This window comes from Podarcis muralis, chromosome 18 (genome assembly GCF_964188315.1).
Source record: "Podarcis muralis chromosome 18, rPodMur119.hap1.1, whole genome shotgun sequence".
NCBI classification, from domain to species: Eukaryota; Metazoa; Chordata; class Lepidosauria; order Squamata; family Lacertidae; genus Podarcis; species Podarcis muralis.
In genome coordinates this window covers 13,378,101-13,406,033 of record NC_135672.1, presented here as the reverse complement: position 1 = coordinate 13,406,033, position 27,933 = coordinate 13,378,101, and the positions used below count along the sequence as shown (strand labels likewise).

At 49.3% G+C, this 27,933-nt stretch overlaps 2 protein-coding genes across 4 annotated transcripts in view; one reads left to right on the top strand and one right to left on the bottom strand.

Annotated features, from left to right (window-relative positions):
- Positions 1 to 493: 493 nt before the first annotated feature.
- On the bottom strand, positions 494 to 27,097 carry IL12RB1 (interleukin 12 receptor subunit beta 1). Its single transcript, XM_077922052.1, has 17 exons — positions 26,783 to 27,097; positions 23,087 to 23,226; positions 21,223 to 21,371; positions 18,406 to 18,532; positions 17,664 to 17,848; positions 16,653 to 16,798; positions 13,379 to 13,427; positions 12,790 to 12,900; positions 11,482 to 11,564; positions 10,132 to 10,351; positions 7,746 to 7,892; positions 6,189 to 6,293; positions 4,873 to 5,028; positions 3,816 to 3,959; positions 3,502 to 3,598; positions 2,322 to 2,406; positions 494 to 1,649 (listed from the first exon to the last, which is right to left on the bottom strand). Exons 3-17 carry the CDS (start codon positions 21,320 to 21,322, stop codon positions 1,377 to 1,379), a joined length of 2,028 nt encoding a protein of 675 aa, XP_077778178.1. The 5' UTR covers positions 21,323 to 21,371; positions 23,087 to 23,226; positions 26,783 to 27,097; the 3' UTR covers positions 494 to 1,376.
- Positions 26,537 to 27,933, top strand: part of MAST3 (microtubule associated serine/threonine kinase 3) — a 49,466-nt gene continuing 48,069 nt past the window's right edge. Inside the window, exon 1 of one of the 3 annotated variants that reach the window (XM_028713258.2) lies at positions 26,537 to 26,634. In XM_028713258.2, the coding sequence (XP_028569091.2) occupies positions 26,596 to 26,634 (39 nt within the window). In that variant the 5' untranslated portion in view covers positions 26,537 to 26,595. The remainder of the gene's footprint in view (positions 26,635 to 27,933) is intronic. The other 2 variants (XM_028713255.2, XM_028713256.2) reach the window with 2 other exon arrangements.

The window sequence follows — 27,933 nt, the reverse complement described above, 5'->3', positions numbered from 1 at the left end:
GGATAGAGGGGCCACAGAGCTATGAAGAGAGTAGAGGGGTCTCAGAGGTAGGAACGGGGTAGAGAGGCCACAGAGCTATGAAAAGGGTAGATATATTCTGTAAAAACCTATTGTGTCTCAATTCTACCTTTTCCTCCCAAAGTTGGCAGGTAGGCTTCTCCCCGCCTTCCTCCTTCGACCCCCCAAAAACAACCCTGCGAAGTTAAGCCGAGGGAGACGCCGACCGGTCCCTGAGCTCACACTGCAAGATTTGAACCCGGGCCCTAGCCTGACGCGCTAACCGCTCCGCCGCGCTGCTTCGACGCACCCTCTTGCCGCCCTGAAAAAGAACACAAGGTGCCAGTCCTCATGGTTCTGGATAAAGGGCCGAGTTCTGTGCCAGAGCGAGGATTCGAACCCAGGACGCGGCGCTCTAACCGCTATGCCACCGCTGCCTCTGGCAACGGACCGGAGGGCATTTTCCCATGACAGCAGAACCGGGTCAAAATCCTAATAATTTTTAATTGATTTTTATTTTTTTTATTGATTTTAACATATAAATTATAAAATGTACCACAAAACTTATCACTTATACAATCTTTTTAGACTTCCATCAGCACCTCTGATGATCCACCGCTTTAACCACTTTTTGTGCATTTCTTAGCTTTATATTGCCTTTACATCTCTTAACAAATCATTCTTCCCCTTCTCCATTTTTGAAATACTTTCAATAATACTCCTCACAGAACTTCTTGCAACCCTACAAACGTCGTCTGATCTTCACAAATACTTTTCAAATAGTCCGTAAATTTACTCCAGTCTTCCGTGAATTTCTGGTTCTGCCGATTTCGAATCCTTCCTGTTAGTTTATCTAGTTCTGCATAGTCAATTAACTTCATCCTCCATTCTTCAATCGTCGGTAATTCTTCTTGCTTCCATTTTTGGGCCAATAATATTCTTGCTGCTGTTATTGCATATAAAAAGAGCTGACATTCCTTTCGATTTATATCACTCCCCACAATGCCCAGTAAAAATGCTTCTGGTTTCTTTATAAATGTATATTTCAACATTTTTTTCATCTCATTCTATATCATCTCCCAGAAGCATTTCACCTTTTTACATTCCCACCACATGTGATAAAATGTTCCCTCTTTCTCTTTACATTTCCAGCGTTTATTACTGACTCAAAATCCTCGATTCCGACCACTTTGCCTCAGCCTCTTCCTTTCCCGCTGGGCGCAAACCTTCCCCAAAGCGCTTCCCTCGTTTCCTGCCCCACTGGACATGGGGGGCATGAGAAGCGACGAAGAACAGCCCCTTCCCTCTGGCCCCCTATTGCCATCTTGCCCCCTGGCGGCACTGACCGCACCATTTCGGGGGTGCTGGCGGTGCCCGCCTCATTGCAGTCGTCCAGCCCCCCTGCCTTGCCGCTCGTCCTCCATGGGGCTCAGAAACCCCTGGCTCTTGTACTCGGAGGGCAGGAGGCTCCCCGAGCCCGGCTGGTCCTCCTTGGGCAAGAGGGTCTCTTCGGCGGGGTTGGCCAGGGCCGGGAAGTCTGCTGCGGTGCCAACGGCCGGGTCCTCTTTGGACGGAGACCTGGGTTCGAGAACGAGGCGTTCCGTGGGGCTGCTGGATTCCAGGGGCTGCACAAAGCTCCGCTGTGGGTACACCTGTGGAGAAGAAGAATGGGGTTCGGGGTGAGCCGGGCATAAATTGCACCCTTGCCCAGAGGCGTAGTGAGGTCAGTAAGTACCGGGTGCGAATTTATTTTTGTCACACACCCCACACACATTGCAATTTTCAGGAACGTTGACCAGAGTTACTGAGCTTTTCTTTTTTGCCTGCGAAAAAGATACGTGCAAATCTGGCTGGCGATCATGCAAATTGGGCAATCGGCAGGCAGTTTTTCACAACGGCGCCCGCGCCAGTCGCATAAAACCGTGCGCCAGGGATGCAAGTATTGCCCACCGAGGGGGTGCAAAAGCTGTCTGCCGGTGGGGGGTGCCAGGCTGATCGCCAGGCGGATTTGCCCAAGCAGTGGGCAGATTTTCACGACGACAATCACGCCAATCGTGAAAATCCACCCAGGTTTGCTAGTGCTGCCACGCCGATCCACCCGGGGGGATTTTGTCACCCCTCCTAGGCATGACACGCGGGGCGATCGCACCCCCCTGCCGCTGCCCACAGCTGTTTCCTACACCCGTGTCCCCTCTCCAGAGCCGTCGAGGCTCTCCTGACCCAGGTGGGCGTCTCATCCCAGAGGGCAGAGAGAGAGAGCCTCAGCCATCAAGAGCTCGTCTGCCCATTCCCATTCAGTTTGAACCCATTTCACAGAGACTCACCTGCCCTGGCTCCGATCCGGCGAGGATCTTGACGGCTTCCGTGTCGGCCGGGTCTGGCAAGGGCGGGCACAGAACTTCCTTCACCCTGTGGCAGGAGAGGGAAGAAGGAGGAAAGAGATTTTTCTGGAGCTTTGCCCTTTGCAGGAAAGCGGAGCTCTGCATCCAGATAGACTGCGCCTGGAGCTGGAGGCTCCATCAGGACGTAAGAATAACCAAAGGGGATCCTTTTTTAGTAAAAAGTGTTTCGGGAAACCGGCATTCAGGTTTCGAACACAGGACCGATGCTCTCTGTTTTCCGGCGACTAGGATCCGGAAGTGTTTACTGCCTCCGACGGAGGAGGAGAACACACAGCCATCCTGGCTATAATAATCATGCTTAGCCCTTTCCTCCTCCATGAATTGGCCCGGTCCTTTTTCGAAGCTATTCAAGGTTGGCGGCCCCTTGTGGCAGGGAGTTCCGCAGGTTAACAGCAAAGTTGAAACAGGCCGGTTTGCCTATATGCAGAGGTGGTGCCACTCCCAGGGCTTAGGAACAGCAGCGCCAGGGGGTGTCGTTTTAGGGGGCGATATTATTGTTTTTTTAGCAAATTCCTTCAGCGAGGCATCTTAGAAATATGTTTTGGGGCGTGTAAGGGATTCAAATCTGCTTTTATTTCGGGGGCTTGTTATTTCTCTTGCCAGGCAAAGAAGCACAGAAACCGCCGTAGGGAAAAACCCCAGGATTTTGATTTCTGCAAAGGCTGAATAATAAGAACGGCAAATATTAACATCACTGCAATGTTGGTTTTTTCCCCTGATTTCGGAGCAATTTTGCTCACATCTTACCAGTGCCTATTTTCCTGGTGGGTCCGCATACCCCTAAACATTTTGCGAATCTTTGCCTTTTTGTCCATTTGCTGTATTTATCCCCCCCCCCCCCAATTTGAACTATAAAATGGTGATTTTTCAAAATGAGAGGACCCCCAAACATTATTTTTCTCAGCAAAAAAGAACTACAGATTACCAAACAAAGCCAGATTTCATGCACGGAACTAAAATACTATTTTTTGAAATCGCGGCGCAGCTTTTAAGCACCCCTGATTTGGGGAGATTTGGAAACTGGGGGTAAATGCATGCGGCGTCTATCTTGCCAGGAAAGCCCCCCCCCAATATATTTTTCAAGCTTTTCCTGCAACCCCACCTCTTTTTGCAAATGTGGACGGCGCTGGCGGCAACCAGGACCCCTCCGACGAGACCCAGAAGGAGGAAGCTGAGCGTCAGAGTCGTCTTCTTGGAATCTGGCAGAGGAAGAATTATTAAAAAACACAGAATCCTAGGAAGGGACCCCATGCGGTCATCTAGCCCAACCCTCTGTTGCTTGAACCCTTGGCCTTGAGATTAGAGTTAGGGGAGGAAGAGCAGGAAGGAGGAGGAGGAGGAGGAAGAAGAGGACAGTCTATCACCGGCACCCAAAGAGGAGACATTTCACAGGGGGGTTGCAGAGACGCGACGCACCTGCAGAGCGGGTTCGAAAGGTGACGAGGTTTTGGCAGCGGCCATCGCTCCCAGCGGTCAAAACCTCGACTCCGACCCGGTAAGTGGTGTTGGGCTGCAGGTCTGAGATGGTGAAGCGGGTCTCGGAGGCGCTGATCTCGTAAGCTACGGGTGGAAAAATGAAAATAATGGTTTATATAGAAAGTGGGAAGAGGAAGTCAACAGTACAATAAACTGAAAAGGGATTCAACCCAAAATGAAGGTTATAATGTACGAAAAATACTAATATCGGTTGAAAAAAGGAGCCGCAAAAACAGCAAAATAAATAGCAAAAACAGACCTCAGTGTAACACTTAAAACGGAGCACGTCCGGCTTCCGAAAATGGGTTGCAAACCGGAACACTTGCTTCCGGGTTTGCAGTGTTTGGGTTCCAAGTTGTTTGAATACCAAGGCGTTTGAGAACCAAGGGACCACTGTATTTGATAAAGAATTGAAGGAGCAATTGACGGAAATCAAAGCCTCACCCAGGGAGAAGATAGGAGAACTTCACTTGCGAATTTACAAATGTTTATATGTCTTAATGCGAATTAAAGTTAATTATTGTAGCTGCGGCATAAGGGATTCTATCGAGAATGTATTTGGTTTTCTGCAACAGTCTGGAGGCTGCATTAAAAGGAAGCACGGCACAAAATTTAGAATTGGCTATGCATTTGAATTGGCTAATATAATATGGCACATATTGGATATTTGTAATTGGGAAGTAATAAAAATCACTTAACAACAAAAAGAAAAACAACCCCAGTTTAAACAGCTTGGTTTAATCGGTGCGACCAAACAGGTGAACTTGATCCAAAGTCCGGTTTACACACTGGAGAGTCGGAAGGGACACCATGGGGTCATCCAGCCCAACCCACTGCAATGCAGGAATCGAAGTACCCATGACAGATGGCGCCCCCTTGCCTCTTAACCTGCCCCCTTTGCCACCCCCTTTGGGCACCCCCTATCTTGCGGCTCGGCGGCGCTCCACGCGCACCGGACGCGTTTCGCACCCGGGTCGCCCGCCATGACCAAACTCACTGGCTATCTCCTCGCCTCGCTCGTCGTGCCAGCAGAGGACGTATTTCTGGAACACACCGGGGCAGCCGGCGAGGAGGGCAGGGGGGTGCCAGCGGATGTCGGCGGAGGTGGGCGTTGGCATGGCCACATCTGGGCGCACGGGGTCTTCGGAAGGCTCTAAAAGATAGGGGAAGAGGGAAGAGGGACTCAGGGGAGGGTGGGATAAAGAGGGCAGGATCCCAGCACATGGAACCTCTTACAAAAGGATAATAATAATAATAATAATAATAATAATAATAATAATAATAATTTATTATTTATACCCCACCCATCTGGCTGGGTTTCCCTAGCCACCCTGGGCAGCTTCCAACAAAATATTAAAATACAATAATTCCCTGTGGGCTCTTTGCGCCCTGACCACGGCCAAAAGATGAATGATGGATCGGGGAAAATATCACGGGGCTCCCCTTCTACGATTGCGTCGAAGACTTATACAAACTCGCAAACAAAGGAACAAATTGTTGGTGTTCGCAAAGCTGGCGGAAAAAACCCGACAGGCAAATTGGGAGGTAATACCGAACGAACGTTTCTTCAAAAATGGGATATGTATAAGAAAATGTTGAAAAGGTTATTGTACCGACATAAAGTGGGCGGGCAGGACTTGCATGATTGCTGTGATACGACGGGGAATTATAAGAGGGGATATTAACGGGGATTGCAAAGAGAATGCGCCAAATAAAACAAACAGTAAATACAGGATGGCGTGGAGGGAAGTCGCTGGGAATTTAAGAAGAACGGAGAACGTGGTTTTCTTTCTGTATTTCTGTTTTGATTGTATATACATTGGTCTGTCATATCTTTTTAACATCAGTAAAGCATTTTGGTCAGGGACGCGGGTGGCGCTGTGGGTTAAACCACAGAGCCTAGGACTTGCCGATCAGAAGGTCAGCGGTTCGAATCCCCACGACGGGGTGAGCTCCTGTTGCTCGGTCCCTGCTCCTGCCAACCTAGCAGTTCGAAAGCACCTCAAAGTGCAAGTAGATAAATAGGTACCGCTCCGGTGGGAAGGTAAACGGCGTTTCCGTGCGCTGCTCTGGTTCGCCAGAAGCGGCTTAGTCCTGCTGGCCACATGACCCAGATGCTGTACACCGGCTCTCTCGGTCAGTAAAGCGAGATGAGCGCCGCAACCCCAGAGTCGGCCCCGACTGGACCTAATGGTCAGGGGTCCCTTAAAGCATTTTGTAGGGTGAGAGGAAGGAACAAATTGCCTTTAAACGCAGACTTTGATCGCCCCTAGACTGGACCATGAGAGCTTGAGGCAAAGCAGATAGACGCACCGCTTCTGTGGAAGAGGCGCACGAGGCCCAGCGTCGACCAGGTGTTTTCGTCCGGGTCCCATCCGTGGACCGCCAAGCGGGTGCAAACATCTGGCTCCAGGACCCCTGAAAAAGGAGGACAGTCAGGGATTCGGAGAATATCTGAAGGGCCTAAAACCTTGTGCGACTGCAGAAATGGATAAAAGCACCCCCATCCAAACAACGACCATCATCAGCGCAGCGAAGAAAAAAACATTCATTTTAATTTTCATCCTCTACAATACTGCCTTATTTATTTTATACTTGGTTGCTTTCGTTTTGTGGATCGATGGTCTCGCTGGATAGTAAAATTCACGTTCGATGGCTGTTTCTAAAAGTCTGGAAGGGATTAATCCGTTTTGCATGACTTGCGATGGGAAAGCAGCGCGCCTTGGTTCTGGAACGCTTTGGTTTTGGAATGGATTAAGTTTGAGAACCAAGGCACCACGGTAAGAATAATAGTAATAATATCCCTAAATGCTCCCATTTTAGGGGAGTCAGTCCTGCAGAATCAGAGCCCAAGGATGGCACTCTGTTAATCCCCACAGCTAGCTATGAGCAGCATCCCATAATACTCCATTTAGCAGACTCAGCAGGGTCACTGCACTCCCTTTGCAGAACTTCCCGGGAATCAGTTCCCCTCAATTTCTCTGTGACGCTGACATCTTCTGACGGAGTCGGACTCATCTTATGAAACACATTTATTCCGGCTCTTTGCAAAACAGCTTTGCAAAAGGAAAACCGGGGCTGGCTTTACTTTTATACTGTCCTATTTTAGGCTTGAACCCCTTTTTTAAAATTTTCATTTAGACACAGCAGTCCAGACATGTGAAAACGGACATGCGTTTTAATCTGAGAATGGCTATTATGGGATGCTCTTTGCTCAGAAGTTCAGCTTTCCATGTCAAAATTAACCGGGAAGCTCAGAAATCAAGAAGAAGAGAACATTAAGCAGGAACGGGAAAAGTTTATTAATTTATCTACGAGACCGCAGGTTGAAACGTTAGCAGGATTTTAACCACACTTGTAAAGTGACGGATAATTCAGAATGAAGTATTGATATGCAGTTGTAAATATTATCATTTAGGACCCATGGAAAGGAAGGGGGGCAGAGTCGGAAGGTTCAGAGTGATCTCAATATTTGCATTTTGAATTGTTTTTTGTTGCATGTATATATTCTTTAAAAAAATAAAAAGAAGAAGCAGTTCAGATTTCTGCTTGTTCTAAACTCCTGCCTTTTCAGCGATCATTTCAACATTTGCTTTTATATTTTATATAAACAGCTGAGAGGGTTTTGGAAAAGGATATTGAAAAAGGATATTGATTCTGCTAAACAACCAGCCTGCTAAGCATGGAGCAGGAACTCCATTAAAGAAAAAGGAAGCCGTACCTAGCCTCTTTCCCCATCATCTAGCATCATTCAGATCGATTTTTACATCGGATGAAAGCCATTTGTGGTTTTGAGACTTTGTTTGGTGGTTTATCTGTTCTTATTTTTCAAAAGAAACACAAATAAGAGGCCAGTGGAAGAGAACCTGCCTGACCAGCTGGTCTCGTTGGCCTCTTCGTTGTCGCTGTCCTCGCAGGACCTTCCCGGGTCCTTTTCGAAGCAGATGACCTCGTGCTTCGTCCCCCAAGTCACTGAGAAGTTCTTGCCAGACTGGATGACCTCCTGGAAGGTGGGACCTACTGGGGACAGAATAATAATAATAATATTAATAATAATAATTATACCGCACCCATCTGGTTGGGTTTCCCCAGCCACTCTGGGCGTCTCCCAACAGAACCTTAAAAACACGATAACACATCAAACATTAAAAAGCTTCCCTAAACTGGGCTGCCTTCAGATGTCTTCTAAAAGTCAGATAGTTGTTTATTTCTTTGGCATCTGACAGAAGGTTTTCCACAGGGTGGGTGCCACCACCAAGAAGGCCCTCTGCCTGCTTCCCTGTAATCTCGCAGGGAGGGAACCGCCAGAAGGCCCTTGGGAGAGGGACCCCGGTGTCCGGGATGGAGACGCTCCTTTAGGTCTACTGGGACATTTAGGGCTTTCAAGGTCAGCACCAACACTTTGAATTGTGCCTGGAAATGTCCTGGGAGCCAATGTAGGTCTTTCAGGACCGGTGTTATGTGGTCTCCACTCCCAGTCCCCAGTCTGGCTGCCACATTCTGGATTAGTTGCAGTTTCCGGGTCACCTTCCAAGGTAGCCCCATGGAGAGCGCATTGCAGTAGTCCAAATGGGAGATAACTAGAGCATGCACCACTCTGGCCAGACAGTCTGTGGGCAGGGAGGGTCTCATCCTGTGTACCAGATGGAGCTGCCCTGGACACAGAACTGACCTGCGCCTCCATGGACAGCAGTGAGTCCAAAATGACCGCCAGGCTGCGCACCTGGTCCTTCGGGGGAACAGTGACCCCCATTCAGGACCAGGGAGTCCCCCACATCCGCCCACCCCCTGTCCCCCAAAAACAGTCCTTCTGTCTTTTCAGGATTCAACCTCAATCCATTATATTGCCATCCAATCGCCTCCAGACACTCACACCGGACCTTCACTGCCTTCACTGGTTCTGATTTAAAAGAGACGGGGGAGAGGATGGAGACTTGAGACGGGGTCAGAAACGGGCAGAGGAACCAGGCGACGGGAGGCGATTGTCCCCTCTGGGTCTGGTTCCCGGAACAGGAAAGCAAAACAGCAAAGATGTAAGAACTTAAGAAGAGCCGGCAGCTGGATCAGCCCAGCCCAGCATCCTGCTCTCTCACAGGGGCCGAATAACCGATAGAAGCCTAGGAATCGCGGTAGACTGCTCCTGCAGCTGGAGGCTCAGTAAGAACCGGCTCTCGCTGCGGCTGGCCAGAATGCCCCTGAGTCATGCCAATGGTCAGGGATGACGGCAGTGGGTGGCCACGGGTCAGATCCTGACCTCCCGCAACCCTGGCATTTGGGAACACGGGCGGAGTCGGCTGCCAATCACCCGCAATCCCCGTTTTGCCGGGCGAAGCTTTTGCCTCTGCAATTCCGTCCGCCGTGAAGCGAAGACTGACAGCTGCCTGATTCAATCGCCGCGCAAGTTCTAGCAGCGATCCCTTCATTTTAGCAGGCGTTGCCTTAAAGGTTCCCTGGGGGAAATGGTTTTATTCCGGATAAGAATTATATTACGAATCGTTAAGCGACAACAACGACCCGCACAAAAAAGGAGACTGGATTAGAAGTTCCCAATTTTTCCGGGGTCGCTGCCTATTCAGTAAACCCACCTCCAGCCCAAATTACCCTATTTAAAAAAAACATTATTCAGAATTATTGTTTGCAATGAAGATAATGACGAGCTGAGATACGAGAAGCGGAGGAAAAACAGAAATGATGTTAGGATGGAGTTACGGAACAAGGATAACGCAGCAATTAAGGAAAATGACAAAAAACATCAGTGCGAGAGAGGTGGGAAATCCAAAAAAATATAAGTGAACGATATATTGCATGTAAAGTAAACTTGTTAAAAACCTAATAGAAACTTTTAGAAGACATCTGAAGGCAGCCCTGTTTAGGGAAGCTTTTAATGTTTGATGTATTACTGTATTTTAATATTGGGTTGGAAGCCGCCCAGAGTGGCTGGGGAAGCCCAGCCAGATGGGTGGGGTATAAATAATAAACGATTATTATTATTATTACTAATAAAAATTAATAATAATAAAAGCAAGACAATGGTGTAGATAAGGGGCGATTAATTAATTGCACATTTATTCAAAACTGATGGACTCGAATCGGTGGCACCAGCTTTCCAAAGAGCCATTGGCACCTCCAGTTTCCCTCTAGGGATACCCTGTGGGGTTTAAGAACGGGCAGCTGGGTTTGCTTTCTTCCTCATCCCTCCCTGTTCCTTTCTCCTCGCGTGCTGCATACAGCAGCCCTCTGGTTTTCAGGGACAAACCTGCATCTTGCTCCGCTGGGAGCCTGCAAAAGGAGGCCGGGGGCCGGCTGGCCCCATTGTCGGCTTGCAGGGAGATGTTGTACTCGGCCCCCGACAGAAAGGTTTGGAAGGAAGTCGCGTTTATCTTCTCAAATATGGTCTCCGGTTCGTCCAGGCAGAAGCAGGGAAGCAGGGCAAACGTCAAGTCGTAGCTCACCTCCCCTTGTTCCCGGCTGGGCTTCTGCAACAGAGGAAAGTCGGGGTTATGGGCCAGATATTTTGCCGCAACGTCCCTGCGGGGCGGGCCGGAAACGCAGGATGAAAAACAAGCTGTTTATGTTAGCCAGATTTAACATGTTTCCCTCGCTGATAGTGAGAGGAAGATATTTCGCTCTCCCAGAACCAGAGCATCTCTGCAAACGTAGTAAACAGGAACCTGAGCGTATTTTATTTTCTTGCAATTTTTGCACTTATGCCAGAAGACAATTATTAGAGGTCTTACCACTCAGTAGGCTGAATTCTACGCTACCAACAGTTCAGGAGCTGCTTTCGGACAGGAACGATCAAATTACTCTAATAGGGGCTGGATTTTTGAGTGCTGTCCGTGTAGAAAGACTGGGCCATTATAAAGAGATTGAGTGGTTCTTAATTGATCGGTGATGTGGTTGTGTTGTATTGTATTATTTATGCAAATTGATTCCCTCTGGAGTTAAAGATCTGACTGGGACAAACCTCGTTATGCTGAGTTCGTATTTTGCACCATTTCTATACGGTGTCTATTTGATCATGTGTGATTTGCTATGCCTAATAAAGGATATTTTTTTGTTTTCATTCTTGCTGCTGTCATGAGATTGGCTCTTGCTGCCAGACTGTGTAGACAATCTCAGCAGTCTGATGGAGTTACAAGCTTGGCAGATCAGGGGAACGCCATGGGCATAGATTATCTTGAAATCCCCCCATTAAATTCTTGAAGAGAAGCTGGCAAAATGTGCGTTGAGCGACGGATTTGTAGCCGGTTGACTGACTGAACCCAAAGAGTACAGTTGCCCCCATTCAGGACCAGGGAGTCCCACCCTGTCCCCCCCAAAAACAGGACTTCTGTCTTGTCAGGATTCAACCTCCATCTGTTAGCCGCCATCCATCCTCCAACCGCCAGACCCCACCTGGAATCCTGTGTCCAGTTCTGGGTACCACAATTTAAGAAGGATGCTGAGAAGCTGGAAGGTGGGCAGAGGAGGGCGAATGTGAGATTCAAGGGTCTGGAATCCAAGCCGGATGAGGAACGGTCGAAGGAGCTGGGGATGTTTAGCCCAGAAAAGGGGAAGAGGTCAGGGAACCAGCGGTCAGAAGTGGCCGGCCCCCTTTACCTACCTCCCATTCCAGGGTCACCTTCCTCCGGCCGTTTTCCCCAAGAGGCTCTGCGCTGCAACTGAGTTTTGGGCTCTTGAGGAGTTCTGGAAGGGGCAAAACACATTTCATTGGCATCGCCTCTGAGCTTCTGGGCTCCTTGCTACCCAGGGCCAGATTTCGGTTTGATGCGGCCCTCGGCTCCTGAAGGTAACGGGGCCCTTTCTATGTCCAGCTGTCCTTTGTCCGCAACAAATTGCCACTGTTTTTTTGGTGTTGAATAGATGCTAGATGGTCATTGACGGACCGAATACATATCTCGAGCCATTTGCACATCAAAGTCATTGTTGAAGAGGAGAAGTCTCTTAAATTTAATTAAGAAGTATATTAACAGCGAAATAATTACAAAGCTCTAACTTAAAATGATTTTTGATTCAAGGACTCTATAGGGCATGGGTAGGCAAACTAAGGTCCGGGGGCCGGATCCGGCCCAATCACCTTCTCAATCCGGCCCTCGGACGGTCAGGAATCAGCGTGTTTTTACATGAGTGGAATGTGTCCTTTTCTTTCAAATGCATCTCTGGGTTATTTGTGGGGCATAGGAATTTGTTCATCCCCCCACAAAAATATATAGTCTGGCCCCCCACAAGGTCTAAGAGACAGTGGACCGGCCCCCTACTGAAAAAGTTTGCTGACCTCTGCTATAGGGGCTCTTGGATACCCCATAAGGGGAAAGGAGCAGTTTTTTTTCTTATAACAAGAACATGCAAAGGTGTCCTCTATTTCCTAAATAACTCGTCGGAAAGATCTGCCTAGTCCAGCCTCACATTTCTCACATTGCATAACCAGATATTACCATATTTTTTGCTCTATAAGACTCACTTTTTCCCTCCTAAAAAGTAAGGGGAAATGTGTGTGCGTCTTATGGAGCGAATGCAGGCTGCGCAGCTATCCCAGAAGCCAGAACAGCAAGAGGGATTGCTGCTTTCACTGCGCAGCGATCCCTCTTGCTGTTCTGGCTTCTGAGATTCAGAATATTTTTTCTCTCGTTTTCCTCCTCCAAAAACTAGGTGCGTCTTGTGGTCTGGTGCGTCTTATAGAGTGAAAAATATGGTGCATCTGGAGATTGCAGAAACGACAAGTGGAAGGCTTGGAGCCTGAGCTCGCTTGCTTCCCTCTTCCCTCCTCATCCCTCTTTCCTTTAATGTTGTCTTTGGTTTCCTCCTACCAATAGGGAACCCACTTATGGACTCTATAGGGGCTCTTGGATACCCCATAAGGGAAAAGGAGCAGTTTTTTCCTTATAACAGCTGGGTGAAGCAGCAAACTCACCGGCCGGAACGAAGACAGACGGGCTCCAGTCGCTCCAGTCGCTGTAAGGGCTGGAGGTCCGATATCGGACTTGCACTTCGTACGGAGCGTTCCCTTCCACGGGGCACCTGACTGGAGGAAGCAGCAGAGATAGGAGTCAAACCGCAAACAGAAACCACCTTGCTGTTTATTCAATCCCAGCAATCGAATGCCGAAATGGCAAAACTGACCAGAAAAATCGGAAACTGATAGGATAACAACTTTGCAAAAGAATGGGAAAAAATTTTAAGTTATCTAGGAGACCAATGTAAGCAGATGGAAACATTGACAGCATTTTGACTCACTGGTAGTGTAAAAATTATTATGGACAATATGGTTTGATACGGAGGAACATGCTATTGTAGATATTTAAAATGGGACCCCACAGAGGGGAAGGGGGGAGACACATATGTTTTCACTAGTTTGTGTTTATTTGTACTTTATAGTTGTACAACCAATAAAAAAAAAAAACCTTAGACGCGTTGAGAGCAGAGTGCGGGGAACCAGTTTTTGTAAAAATAAAAACGAAGAAACATCCTTGAGTCCAAATTGCCCGCCGGCGACATCTTACCTGCGATGATTTCCCTGTTTTTGTGCTCCTTCTGAGTTTTGCAGTTCCCCTAAAAGCGAGACAAGACTAGGCTCAGGAATGGTGGGGTCTCTGCTGCCCCCCCCCCCAGTCCACCCCCTCCAACATTTCTCCGAAGAAAATACGGATGTCCTATTCTCCCCATCAGGAGGTTTCTCCTGAATTTCAAGGTGACGGATTTTCCACCGAAACCAGAACGCTTTTTCTGCTTTGGGACTTACGGATAGACAGTTAGAAAAGGACGGTGGATGTTTGCTTCAATTTACAATCATGGCTGCGAATTAAAACATTCGCAGGAGTAGAATAAATTGAGTACAGTTTGGTTCCCAAATGCCCAAGCTGAACGTCCAATGCGGTTGTCGGCTATTATTTCTGGGGCACTTGCACCAGTCAGAAGCAGTGCCTCAGTTTCCAAACATTTCTGAAGTCAAACGGACTTCCAGATCGGATAAAATTTGGTACTTTTGTTATTGCTATTTATTTTGCGTTTTGGAGGCTTTTTCGGTTAACTTGTTTTTGTGACTGTGCGATTGTGCGACTGCGGAAACGGATAAAAGCCCCCCATCCAAACAGTGACTTCCGAGTAGACAGTGTCAGGCTCCTTTCACAACCAAGGAATGGACATTCCTTGCTGTTTCCTAAGAAATGGCTGGCAAGGAAAGAATTTAAACTGGATTGGTGACCTTTTCCTTTGAAATTATAGGAAGGGCTAAGGCCCATGAAGAATAATAATAATAGTTTAAAGGTCCCAGGCCCTAAAGAAGCCAGATTATCCTCCAGCAGGGCTTTTTTGGTGATGGCTCCGACCTGGTGGGCCTGTAAGACAGAGCTATTCCGCCTGGCCTTCAATTTGAATTAGCCCGATCCTCTATTCCTTATTCCCTTTCTTATTCTATAAAGAAACCCTTCTGGGACCCCACATGTAACTCTTCCCTGAATTTTTGAATTTTATTGACACTGGTGCTGCATTTATGTTGTATTTTATGCTGTTTTTAAGTCGCATTTTAATCAATGTTTTATATTTGCTGTCAGCCGCCCTGAGCCCGGTTTTTAAACTGGGAAGGGCGGTGTATAAATAAAATATTATTATTATTATTATGATGATGATGATGATGATGATGATGCCAGCATCACCAATTCCTTATTTTCAGGACTCTGTGGGCTCTATCCCTGAGCTGTGGCCCCCGAGTCACAGGACATGACGAGCACCACCCTGAACGCCCACCAAGACCGGGGCACCCCCAGATCTGAGTTTCCTGCAAGGCAGCGGGTTGGGCTGGATAACCCCCCGGTGTCCCCGATGCTACGATTCTGTTATCCGCATCATATGCAGGAAGCTTACGTAAGACTTATGTGGGCGTCTGCGTTTAAACTCCCGCTAGGAACCCCCTTGATCCCGTTAGATTTGACGCCGTAATCCCAGCTCTGCGGAAGCCCCGGCTGCCATCGGACGCTTGCAAGTCCGGGTTATTTATTTCTCAACCTGCCCCCCCCTGTTTATTTTGCAACAGCTGCAGAACAGCTGGCTGGGGGGTGTTGCATCACCCTTTGTGCACTGTGCCCTTTACATAACAGGGAGATTTCAAGCAGCTGTCTGGGGGCGGCATCAGCGAGGCTGCCAACTCCAGATTCCTCAGAGCTCTGGAATCGCAGAATTGTTGGACGAGGAGGGGCACCCCCAGGTCATCCATCCCAACCCGCTGCAGGGCAGGAATCTTTCACCCAACAAGGGGCAGAAACCCACCACCAGAGAGCAGGGCCAGGTTTCGGTTTGATGAGGCCCTCAGCTGCTGAAGGTAACGGGGCCCTTTTTATGTCCAGCTGTCCTTTGTCCACAACAAATTGTTGCTGTTTTTTTGGGTTGAATATATGCTATATCAGGCATAGGCAAACCAGGACCTCAGATGTTTTGGGACTACAGTTCCCATCATCCCTGACCACCGGTCCTGTTAGCTAGGGATGATGGGAGTTGTGGTCCCAAAACATCTGGAGAGCCAAGTTTGGGGATTCCTGTGCTAGATGGTCATTTATGGACCTCAGAAGTATCTCAAGCCATTTGCGCACATTGCCCTGCAATCAATCTATGCAGAATGTCGGCACCCTATATATAGAAAGGAGCAAAGCAGGGATATTTGAGGGAGCAGGCTAGCAGGCGGGGCCCAGGACTTACACCAGAGGAGCCGCCACAACACAAAACACGGTTGCTGGATGTAGGTTTTGTTTCATTTGTTTTTTATCTTACATTTTGTAAATGTCATCCAGGTTTTTCCCCCTTTAATTTTGGGGGGCCCCCAAGAGAGTGGGGCCCTAAGCTAGAGCTTGTTGAGCTTATACGTAAATCCGGCACTGGGAGCCTCCTGCTCTGCTGACTGAGAGAGGCCCTTCCATCCTTACCTTGGGCAATATTGTTTTGGGGGACAGGACTGTGGTGTGGGGGGGTCCCTGGTCCTGAATGGGGTCACTGTGCCCCCGAAGGACCAGGTGCACAGCCTGGGGGTCATTTGGACTCACCGCTGTCCATGGAGGCGCAGGTCAGTTCTGTGTCCAGAGCAGCTCCATCTGGTACGCAGGCTAAGACCCTCCCTGCCCGCAGACTGTCTGGCCAGAGTGGTGCATGCTCTGGTCATCTCCAGCTTGGACTACTTTCATGCACTCTCCGTGGGGCTGCCTTTGAAGGTGACCCCGAAACTGCAACTAATCCAGAATGCGGCAGCTAGACTGGTGACTGGGAGCGGCTGCCGAGACCACATAACACCGGTCTTGAAAGACCTACATTGGCTCCCAGGACGTTTCTGAGCGCAATTCAAAATGTTGGTGCTGACCCTGAAAGCCCTAAATGGCCTCAAAGACCCAGTATCCCTGAAGGAGTGTCTCCACCCCGGACACCGGGGTCCATCTCCTGAGGGCCTTCTGGCGGTTCCCTCCCTGCGAGAAGCGAGGTTGCAGGAAACCAGGCAGAGGGCCTTCTTGGTGGTGGCGCCCGCCCTGTGGAACTCCCTCCCACCAGATGTCAAGGAAATAAACAACTATCTGACTTTTAGAAGACATCTGGAGGCAGCCCTGCTTAGGGAAGCTTTTAATGTTTGATGTTTTATTGTGTTTTTAAGGTTCTGTTGCGAGCCGCCCAGAGTGGCTGGGGAAGCCCAGCCAAATAGGCAGGGTATAAATAATTATCATAATATTATTATTCTTCTATCCCGGAACCCAAATTTAAAGACACCCTCTCCTTGGCTTCTGGTCTCAATGGCCAACTTACCACGGTCCAGTTGGCGTGCGCTGCTGTCCGCATCCTGACTTGATTCTCCCGGGAGGAAGCGCAGCAGTTGTGGGTTTCGTTCCACTTGAGGGTCATGTGGCCTCTTGACCTTGAAAATTTGATTTTTGTGGGTGCTTCGAGCCTGACTGCAATGAGATGGTGGAGGCTGAGAGCAAAAGCTCCTAGAATCACAGAATTGCTGAAAGGGACCACTAAAGTCATCTAGTCCAACCCTCTGCCATGCCCAAATCTCAACCCGTGGTCGCCCATCCAAATTCCGGCGGTCAAAGTCGCGGGTTCGAGTCGTGCGCTCCGGAGGAGCTGCAGAAAACAAGCTCGCTCCCTCTCCCGTGAGATATTTGGCTCTCATATCCATAGCTGTCAACTTACAGATTTGAAAATAAGGGACCAGCAGCCTCGAAAATAAGGGATCAGGAGCCCAAATAAGGGATTTTCAGGGCACAGGTATGTTCAACTTCTGAGCCCCTCCGAGCCAAAGGCAGAAAGCCCAGCCAGCAGCCAAACGAAGCCTCAAGCGGTGGTTCCCACAGCGCAGCAACCCAGCAATTGGGATGCAGCAAGGAAAACCACCGTCACCTCTCTGCTGGGAAGCGCTGAGCAAAGGCGAGTCCCCAGGGAACGCGGCCGATTTGATTGGCGCAAGGCATGCAAGCTCCACCCCCCAGTCATTCTTAGACTCCTTATTGGATGAGCAACGCAGCCAAGCAACGCAGTTGGAGCCTCCCTCCTCCCTGGCCGACGGGGAAGGAGGGAGAGGAGCTGCTTCCTTTGAAACCCGGGAAATTTAAGGGTCATCATCAATAAGGGACAGCAGCGGGGCACAGCGCTGGGATAAGGGACTGTCCCGCCAAAAAAGGGACCCTTGACAGCTATGCTCATATCTCCTCTTTTGCATGCTGTATATCCCCAGCTCATAGAAACATAGGGATGTTGATTGGGAAGGGACCCCCAAAGTCATCTATCCCATCCCACTTGCTGTTTCCAGCCTACCGGCTTGGTTGATCACCAGGGTGAGGTTATTCGACCGCAGAGGAGGAAGGCCTTCGCCAACCCGGCTCTCCACCCAGACGGTGACCTTCACCTCCATGTAGACGTGCTCCCGTTTCAGAAACAGGGAGGTTGCGTTCCCGGTCTCGAAAGCGGCGTGCCTTTCGCCAGGCGGGTGGTCAGGGTACCTTCGGGGAAAGAGGGCGGATCTTTGACCAGCCAGCAAACAGGAAGGGGAAAAGAGTGCGTGTCGGCAGAAAGGCAGAAATCCAACTGGTGAAGCTATAATTCCTAATCAGGGTGGATAAAAATCAATGAATTGTTTAAAAGTAATTTTTGTTAAATTTAATTTGGAGTCTTACATTTGAAATCCGGTTTTTTTTAAAATTTAAATCGATTTTTTAAATTCAAATCGATTTTTAAAATAAAATGCTTTCGGAGGGAAAATCTTTCTAAAGATTTTCTGTTTAAGTTACATTATAGTCCAAAGGCTATTCATCAGAAAATGAGGATTTGTTTTAAGTTTTTCATGAGTGCTAAAACTCAGTTTTTTTAAAAAAAAATGTTTAACCACATCAGTTAACAAACATGGATACATATGTTATAACCTTATTGTTTTAGTTAAATAAATTGTTGCAATTGTTATTAAGGAAATGATTATTTCCACCCTCCCAATAAAGTGCTCCAACGCTCCGCTGTCCAAATTCCCCCTGGATATCTTGTCCCTTGTGCCCCCTTTGCTCACCAAAGATGGAGGGCGTAGCTGGCCCCCATGCGGCCCCCGGCCTCCCAGCTGCACTTGGGGCGACACTCTGGTGTCCCGCAGCAGCAGGCCTTCAAGCAGTTCAGATTTCGGGGGGCTCCATCGTCACCTGGGCAGCGCAAAAGAGAACCACGTTTCTACCCTGAAAATAGGAGCGTCCTATTCCATCCCCTCCAACGTTTCTCCCGTGAAAAGAGGGACGTCCTATTCCATCCCCTCCAACATTTCTCCCGTGAAAAGAGGGACGTCCTATTCCATCCCCTCCAACGTTTCTCCCCTGAAAATAGGGACGTCCTATTCCATCCCCTCCAACGCTTCTCCCCTGAAAATAGGGACGTCCTATTCCATCCCCTCCGACGTTTCTCCCCTGAAAATAGGGACGTCCTATTCCATCCCCTCCAACGTTTCTCCCCTGAAAATAGGGACGTCCTATTCCATCCCCTCCAACGTTTCTCCCCTGAAAAGAGGGACGTCCTATTCCATCCCCTCCAACGTTTCTCCCCTGAAAATAGGGCCGTCCTTTTCCATCCCCTCCAACGTTTCTCCCCTGAAAATAGGGACGTCCTATTCCATCCCCTCCAACGTTTCTCCCCTGAAAATAGGGACGTCCTATTCCATCCCCTCCAACGTTTCTCCCCTGAAAATAGGGACGTCCTATTCCATCCCCTCCAACGTTTCTCCCCTGAAAATAGGGACGTCCTATTCCATCCCCTCCAACGTTTCTCCCCTGAAAAGAGGGACGTCCTATTCCATCCCCTCCAACGTTTCTCCCCTGAAAATAGGGCCGTCCTTTTCCATCCCCTCCAACGTTTCTCCCCTGAAAATGGGGACGTCCCATTCCATCCCCTCCAACGTTTCTCCCCTGAAAATAGGGACGTCCTATTCCATCCCCTCACAGAACAAAACCAAGATATAGAAACCACAAAATACCTAATGAAAATAACGACAACAGGCCCCTCCACAAAAACCACATTTTAAAAAGACAGAGGATATCAACCTTGCCCCCGCCTCCGAGATAATCCTGTGCGGTTCACGAGAGAGTTTGTGCGGCGCAGAACCTGCCGCCTCCCTGTTTCTGTGCGCAATTTCCTTTGCGCTGACTTCAGGGGGGAAAGCACCACTTCCTCGACTCTCTGTTGTTCTCCTGACCTATTTACTTGCAAAAATGTGCACAACCGAGGTGCAAAATGGAATTTATTGCGTAGGAAAAAAATTCTGTTCGTAACATGCATTATTGTTTTGTTATACTGTTGATTGACCATATTCTAATCAATAAAGCATTAAATGCTGACGGAAAGAAATAAGAAGTTTCCGAACTGTCTCCCAGGGCAGCCCCACAAATAATGCGTTGCAGTAGTCTAACCTGGAGGCTTCCAGAGCATAAATTACAGAACTTAGGCTCTCCCGATAATGGCCCCCGGATGAAGCAGATGGAAGGGAATTTATATTTGGGGTTAGTTGCAACCCTTTTCTTAAACAACCCGCCGGCATTTAAATTCTTGCTCGGTAAATAAAAAGCAGAATGGGTTGCAAGAATGGTCTTGGTCTTGGCAGATTTTTACGAGCGGAATCGTGGGCGTGTCTACGGGCGAAATGAGTAATTTGAGATGTTTTTATGGGAAGTGATTCATAAATATAATTACAACGATGAAATTAATGACTAAGGGTAGCCTTTTCCTTCAAAGGCCATATTTCCCTTCGATTCTTGACTGTGCAGCCTGCTGTTGTAGGTTGTTGAGTTTGCGTGACCCCTATGTATCGTTGTTGTTTAGTCCTTTAGTCGTGTCCACCTCTTTGTGCCCCCCTGGACCAGAGCACGCCAGGCACTCCTGTCCTCCACTGCCTCCCGCAGTTTAGTCAAACTCATGCTGGTACCTTCGAGAACACTGTCCCACCATCTCCTGTGAAAATAGGGACGTCCTATTCCATCCCCTCCAACATTTCTCCCCTGAAAATAGGGACGTCCTATTCCATCCCCTCCAACGTTTCTCCTGTGAAAATAGGGACGTCCCATTCCATCCCCTCCAATGTTTCTCCCCTGAAAAGAGGGACGTCCTATTCCATCCCCTCCAACGTTTCTCCTGTGAAAATAGGGACATCCTATTCCTTCCCCTCCAACGTTTCTCCCCTGAAAAGAGGGACGTCCTATTCCATCCCCTCCAACGTTTCTCCCCTGAAAATAGGGACGTCCTATTCCTTCCCCTCCAACGTTTCTCCCCTGAAAATAGGGACGTCCTATTCCATCCCCTCCAACGTTTCTCCTGTGAAAATAGGGACATCCTATTCCTTCCCCTCCAACGTTTCTCCCCTGAAAAGAGGGACGTCCTATTCCATCCCCTCCAACGTTTCTCCCCTGAAAATAGGGACGTCCTATTCCATCCCCTCCAACGTTTCTCCCCTGAAAATAGGGCCATCCTTTTCCATCCCCTCCAACGTTTCTCCCCTGAAAATAGGGACGTCCTATTCCATCCCCTCCAACGTTTCTCCCCTGAAAAGAGGGACGTCCTATTCCATCCCCTCCGACGTTTCTCCCCTGAAAATAGGGACGTCCTATTCCTTCCCCTCCAACGTTTCTCCCCTGAAAAGAGGGACATCCTATTCCATCCCCTCCAACGTTTCCAGAGGTCCAGAGAGATGAAATATTGCGGTCGCGTTCAACGCAACCCTGATTTCCGTCTCTCCGGCAAACCAGCCACAGATTTACCGGTCGATCCCAATCTCCTCTCTTGCCATTGCTGATTTAGAAACTGCGGCAGGAAGCACCTTATCATGTCTTCCTGGGCAGGGATGATAACTTACCGCCTGACCCCCACGCCACGGCGAACCACAGGGCCACGGCCACCAGCCACGGCTGCCTGGGGGGGCCCTTTCCTCTCCAAAGGGCCCTCGGGTGTGACATCTCTCCAGGGGGGCCGACACGGAGGCAGGGCTCTGATCGGCAGCCGCTCCTGCAAGGGGAACCCAAAGTCACTTTAGGGATGGAGACGCCTTGCTTTTTTGAGTCCCCCCTCCTCTGTTTCGCTTTCCTTTCCAGATCTCACCCCTCTCTCTTCCCCTCCTGGCACCCAGATTGCGCCGACGCTGCAAAACCGGCGCAGAAATGAGCTCTTCCCGCAAGGCCCTGCCCAGGTGTTTCTGGGAAACCCGCAAGCGGGGCAAGGGAAAATAAAAACGAAAAATGAAAGAAAGCTCTGCGGTGTGGTTTTCGTTTGAGAAGGCAGCACAGATCATTTTAGAGCTCAAGGGGAGAGGGGAACCTGGCTTTAAAAATATATATCTACCATAGTTTTCTGTGTATATGACTAGGTGCTTGTATTCAACTATCATGTCAAAGTAGAGTACATCACAAAGTAGAGACATCACCTTGCCAATAAAGGTCCATATAGTTCAAGCTCTGGTTTTCCCAGTAGTGATGTATGGAAGTGAGAGCTGGACCATAAAGAAGGCTGATCGCCGAAGAATGGATGCTTTTGAGTTCTGGTGCTGGAGGAGACTCTGGAGGGTCCCATGGACTGCAAGAAGATCAAACACATCCATTCTTAAGGAAATCAGCCCTGAGTGCTCACGGGAAGGACAGATCCTGAAGCTGAGGCTCCAAGACTTTGGCCACCTCATGAGAAGAGAAGACTCCCTGGAAAAGACCCTGATGTTGGGAAAGATGGAGGGCGCAAGGAGAAGGGGACGACAGAGGACGAGGTGGTGGGACAGTGTTCTCAAAGCTACCAGCATGAGTTTGACCAAACTGCGGGAGGCAGTGGAAGACAGGAGGGCCTGGCGTGCTCTGGTCCAGGGGGTCACGAAGAGTCGGACACGACTAAACGACTAAACAACAACAACAACATCATGTCAAAAATTGGGGGTTAGGAGAGCAGGCTTTTGCAACATTTGCAAGTGGCGTTGTCGGTGTGGCATGTGAGCGATTTCAGGAGGCAATCCTGCCCAAATAAAGCTCGACAATTCTGGGGGATTTCCTCCCCGTTTTCTTAATTTTGAGTCCCCAGAAATAGGGGCCGTCTTATACACCAGGTGTGTGCTATACACGGAAAAATACGGTATATATCAACTTATTTGTTTGGTTTTCCAGGTTAAAATTTTACAGTATTGAGCACCAGCTAAATTGGCCAAAATGTACAAGACAAGAAGCAGAGAGTGTTAGAAATGTAAAGAAAGGGAAGGTTTATTCTACCACATGCAGTGGGCTTGCAAAGATGTAAAGGCTTTCTGGGAAATGGTATATATAATGAGCTAAGAAAATGTTTAAAAATACTTTCGTGGAAAAACCAGAAGCCTTTTTATAGTGGGTGAAGAGATACAGGTTTGGGTGTCAGATACCTGGCCGTATTTCCCTTGGCCCTGATTTTAAAAATAAAATTATACTAATAACAGAAGATCGGCTCTGGGTGATTCCTCCAGCCCAGGTGTGGATAGACTGGATAGACTAGGCTTGAAGCTTGAGGCTTGAATGAGCCACTAGGGCTTACAGCCACTTATACCAAGTATTTATTTTTTTAAAAAGGGGAAAGGCAGCGTATTTCCACAAAAGCAAAGGGATTGTGTCCCTTTTTTTGGGGGGGGGAGGGTACCTGGGTTCTCCCCCGGCGCGCCTCTCCTCTCGAGAAAGCCGAAGAACAGAACGCAGGAAAGGAATCGACTCAACTCCTACCTTCTCGTTCGAAGCAAGAGAGAGACTTCCTCCAAGCCGGACGCCCAAACTCTCGCCGAGCAAAAACCACATCCCTCTTTGAAATGTTATCTGCGTCGCATCCAGGCCTCAGCTTCTTCCGGGCGGCTCCTCCTGTCTCCCTGAGACAGTGCCGTGCAGTGGTTAGAGCGCAGGACGAGGATCTGGGAGAGCAGGGTTCGAATCGCCCGCCATCATCATCTTCTTTGGCAATCCTTCATAGCTGAGTAAGATTGTCTTCCATAAACACAGTTTTAACAATGAGTCCGTAAGTGAGTGCGGAGGCCAATTCTGGATCCACACCTCCTTCCACAGGGGGGACATAGGTTTCCGGGTGGGAGTTGATCATGGTGTGGATTTGCCAAGCATGCCTTCCTCTTAGCACGTTTCTCCCTCTTGTCCTGAGTTCGAGTGTCTTCAAAGCCCAGGACACCTTTGGTCAAGGCTGTTCTCCAACTGGAGCGCTCGCAGGCCAGTGTTTCCCAGTTGTCGGTGTTTATACTACATTTTAAAAGATTTGCCTTGAGAGAGTCTTTAAACCAGGGGTCAGCAATTTTTTTCAGCAGGGGGCCAGTCCACCGTCCCTCAGACCTTGTGGGGGACCGGACTATATTTTGAAAAAATAATAATGAACGAATTCCTATGCCCCACAAATAACCCAGAGATGCATTTGAAATAAAAGGGCACATTCTACTCATGTAAAAACACGCTGATTCCCGGACTGTGTGTGGGCTGGATTGAGAAGGCGATTGGGCCGGATCCGGCCCCCAGGCCTTAGTTTGCCTACCCCTGCTTTAAAGCAGGCAAGTCCTTTTGGGGGGCCTAATCCGGCCCACTGGCCGATTTAATCCGGCCCCCGTGGCAGTCTATGTATACATCCTGGGGTAAAATCCTAAAGAAAGTTCAATAACTTCGGTCGGCCCTCACGCATGTTCACTTCATCAAATCTTCATCAAAAGTTTGGGCACCCCTGCTTTAAACCAACATTACTGTACGTTTGTGGAACATGGACCACTTATAAAGGCCACCTCCAACTCCTCAAAAGATTCCATCAACGGTATCTCTGAAAATTTTTATACATCACCTGGGAAGACAGGCGAACTAATATCAGTGTACTGGAAGAAGCAAAGATCACCCGTGTCGAAGCGATGATTCTTCAACACCAACTTCTTTGGACTGGTCATGTTGTGCGGATGCCTGATGATCGTCTTCCAAAGCGACTCCTCTATTCCAAACTTCAAAATGGAAAGCGTAATGCTGGTGGTCAACAAAAGAGGTTTAAAGACTGTCTCAAGGCAAGTCTTTAAAAATGTAGTATAAACACCGACGACTGGGAAACCCTGGCCTGCGAGGGCTCCAGTTGGAGAACAGCCTTTACCAAAGATGTCGTGGGCTTTGAAGACACTCGAACTCAGGACGCAAGGGAGAAACGTGCTAAGAGGAAGGCACACTTGGCAAACCCTCACTGGGATCAACTCCTGCCCAGAAACCTATGCCCCCACTGTGGAAGGACGTGGGGATCCAGAATTGGCCTCCACAGTCATGGACTCACTGTTAAAACCGGGTTTGTGGAAGACAATCTTACTTGGCTATGAGGGATTGAAGAAGAAGAGGAAGAGGAAGAAGAAGAAGAGGAGGAAGAGGAAGAAGAAGAGGAAGGAGAAGAGGAAGAAGAAGAAGAAGAGGAAGGAGAAGAAGAGGAGGAAGAGGAAGAAGAAGAGGAAGGAGAAGAGGAAGAAGAAGAAGAAGAGGAAGGAGAAGAAGCAAGCAAAATCCAGTCTTGTAGATGCCCTCGCCCGCTTGGCAGCACCCATCCCTTCCTGGGACCCCCGCTGCCTCCCTCCCCCCTTGTTGGAGTCCAGTGCTGGTAGGCGGGGGGGGGTGGCGACTCTCTGCTGGGACACCCTGTCCCCTTCCTTCCTTCCTTCCGGGGGCTGTCCCCCCCCCCGGCCACCGGCCTCTTCCCTGGGTGCTGCCTGGCAATGTCTCTCCCGGGTGACTCACCCACCCACCCGGCGAAGGGGGGGCCTCGAGCATCACTGGGGCTCTTTGTTCCTCTCTGCAGGGCAAGGAGGGGGCCTGTTTGTCCTGTCCCCGGCCCCCACCCGGGAGGATCAAAGAGGCCTTTTTTCTCCTCTCGCCAGGCCTGATGTCACCCCTCAAGCCTGGGGGGGTCCCCTTTGCCTCCCTCCCTGAAAGAAGGAGCCCTTCCTTGGCCAGGACCCCTGTTTTGAGGCTGGCTTGGGTCCTTAATTTACTATTTATGGGGTGGGGGCCACATTCTGCTCCTTCTGGGGGGGGCAGCCTGTCCCCCTTTAGTCGCCCCCTCCCCACCTTGCCCTCACCCCTCACCTGCGGTTCCGGGAAGCTGCTTCCTTGAAGCTTTTTATTTTTAAAATAATAACAATTAAAAACAAATTTAAATAGGAGCCTTTTGCAGGGACTCAAGACTCTCTCTGTTTTTTTATTGGTATTACAATTCAGCCCAAATGTCAGTCAGTCAAAAGACTCCATCAGCCCAAATGTAATACAATTTCTTTTCTTTTTTAAAAATCAGATTTCCCCCACTCTTGTTACAAACATACGCCTGTTCCTTCCTCCTCCTGTAGCCGCTTCATTCTTCTTTAATTGGACTCACAGGGTGCTGGGTTCGAGTTCTGCGTTGGGCAAAAGATCCCTGATTTTGCCCCCTTCCAACTCTGTGAAATATTGGGTGGGTGGGGGTGCGTGGGTGGGCAGAAAAGCCCCGCCTCACATAATCACATGATACAGAGCACTATTTGAATGTCAGTGTCCATCAACTTGGGGGGGGGGGCTCCCTCTTTTTTATTTTTATTATTATGGGGTGGCGAAGGGACCTCTGCCCCTAGGCGTTTGGTTCCCACGGCACGTCCTAAGAGGCCGGCCAAATCCCAGGAGAAGGTTCGAGTCCTCAGCCTCTCCTTTTTGCACGTGCCTGTTTCGGTTCTGGTTGTGAATGCGTGTGGATGCGTGTCCGGGCATTTGCGTGCATGCAAAAAAAAAAAAAAAAAACACACCCGTGTCTGCGTGGAAAAAGAGCGCATGTCATTCCCGCCCGCCCCCCTCGGAGCTATTGTACAATCTGGGAATATTTCTCTCTCTGCCCTCCGCCCTTTCTGCAAGGTGTCCGTGTGAACGCGCGCAAAAGGCGTGTCCGGGCATTTGCGTGCCTGCAAAAAATCCCGTGTCTGCGTGAAAATAGAGCGCTTGTCATTTCCCTCTCTTGCAGCTATTGCAGGATCTGGGGAAATCTCTCTCTCTCTCTCTCTCTCTCTCTCTCTCTCTCTAACTCTCTCTCTCTCTCTGCCCCCCCCCCCTTTCTGCAAGGAGGGATCAGCTGATTCCCGGGCAACCAATGCCAGCCAAGAGGACCCTCCGCCTCCTTCTCTCCCCCCCCCAACCTCTCCCCTCCCCTCCAAGTGCCGGGAACCTCTTTGCACCCTCCTTGACGCGCAACAGCCAGGAGCGCAATGGACGAGCCGAACATCCTCCGACGCCGCGGGCTCCAGGTGAGTCGGGATGCTGAAGCGGGGCGCGCAGAAAAGACTGGGGAGGGTCTGGAGCCCCCCCCCCACCTCTTTTCCTGGGGTGAAAGGAAAGATCCAAGACCCTCCCCAGCCCCGCAGCCACCTGGGGGTCGCGTCTGAGCCCACCTACCTGCTGCGTGGCATGCAGAAGGTGCTTCCCCGCTGAGGATCCTCCTTGGGGCGTGGGCGCGTTTTCTTCGTGGGGAAGGGGCGTTGCTCCCTGGCAGAGCAGCTGCTGGGCGTGCAGAACGACCCAGCCGCCCCGGGCAGCGCTGGGAAGCGGCTGCTTCTGACCTGAGACCTTGGAGAGCGGCACTTCTTGCTGCTGCTGCTGCTGCCGGCCAGGGTCGGCAATGCTGGCGTGCATCCTCGAATTGTCGAGGATGCTCGCTTGGGCAAGAGGCGTGGAGAGGGGATTGTGTGTGCGTGCGCGTTTGTGCAACGGGGTGGTGTGCCTTGCGGAGGAAAAAGCCACCTTGAGGGAGCATCTCTCTGTGTGTGCATGCTTATATAGAATAAATTTTAATAATAACTATATAATAATTACATATAAAAATGTTTGATGTATTAGAGTATTTTAATTTTTTTTTTTTTTTGGAAGCCACCCAGAGTGGCTGAGGAAGCCCAGCCAGATGGGCGGGGTATAAATAATAATAATAATAATAATAATAATAATAATAATAATAATAATTTCACGCTTATGAACGAAGGGTGCATTTTTGCAGAAAGAGAGAGACAAAATCACTAGGCAGGGGAAATATCTGGCTCAGAATAAGCCTCTCCAGACAGAGGCTTGCCGCTCACCCCTGTGGACGTAGAAATATTTTATTTTTATTTTTATTTTTATTTTTACACACACACTCCTATACGTTTTGATAGTAAACCGGATTTGCAACTGGGCTCAGATAATTTCAATTGCAACTGCATACATGCCGTCCTGAGAAGCCCCAGAAAGAGAGAGGCCTCTCGCACCCTGTTCCTGCCTGCGGACTTTCCAAAAGGGGTGTCTGGCTGGCCAGGAATTGTAGAACTATAGACTCACAAGGGACCCCTAGGGGTCATCCAGCCCAACCTGCTGCAAGGCAGGAATATGCAGCTGTCTCGTACGGGGATCGAACCCACAACCTTGGCATTATCGGGCAAGACTTAGATAGGCCACCCTTTGGGTGCTTTTAGGTTCTTAGGATTCCTCAATGGAGCCTCCATGGTGGAGCCAGTCTACCTTAGAAAGTGGGAAAGGGCTCTACTCTTGCCTCCTGCTTAGAAGGAGGGGCTTCTTTC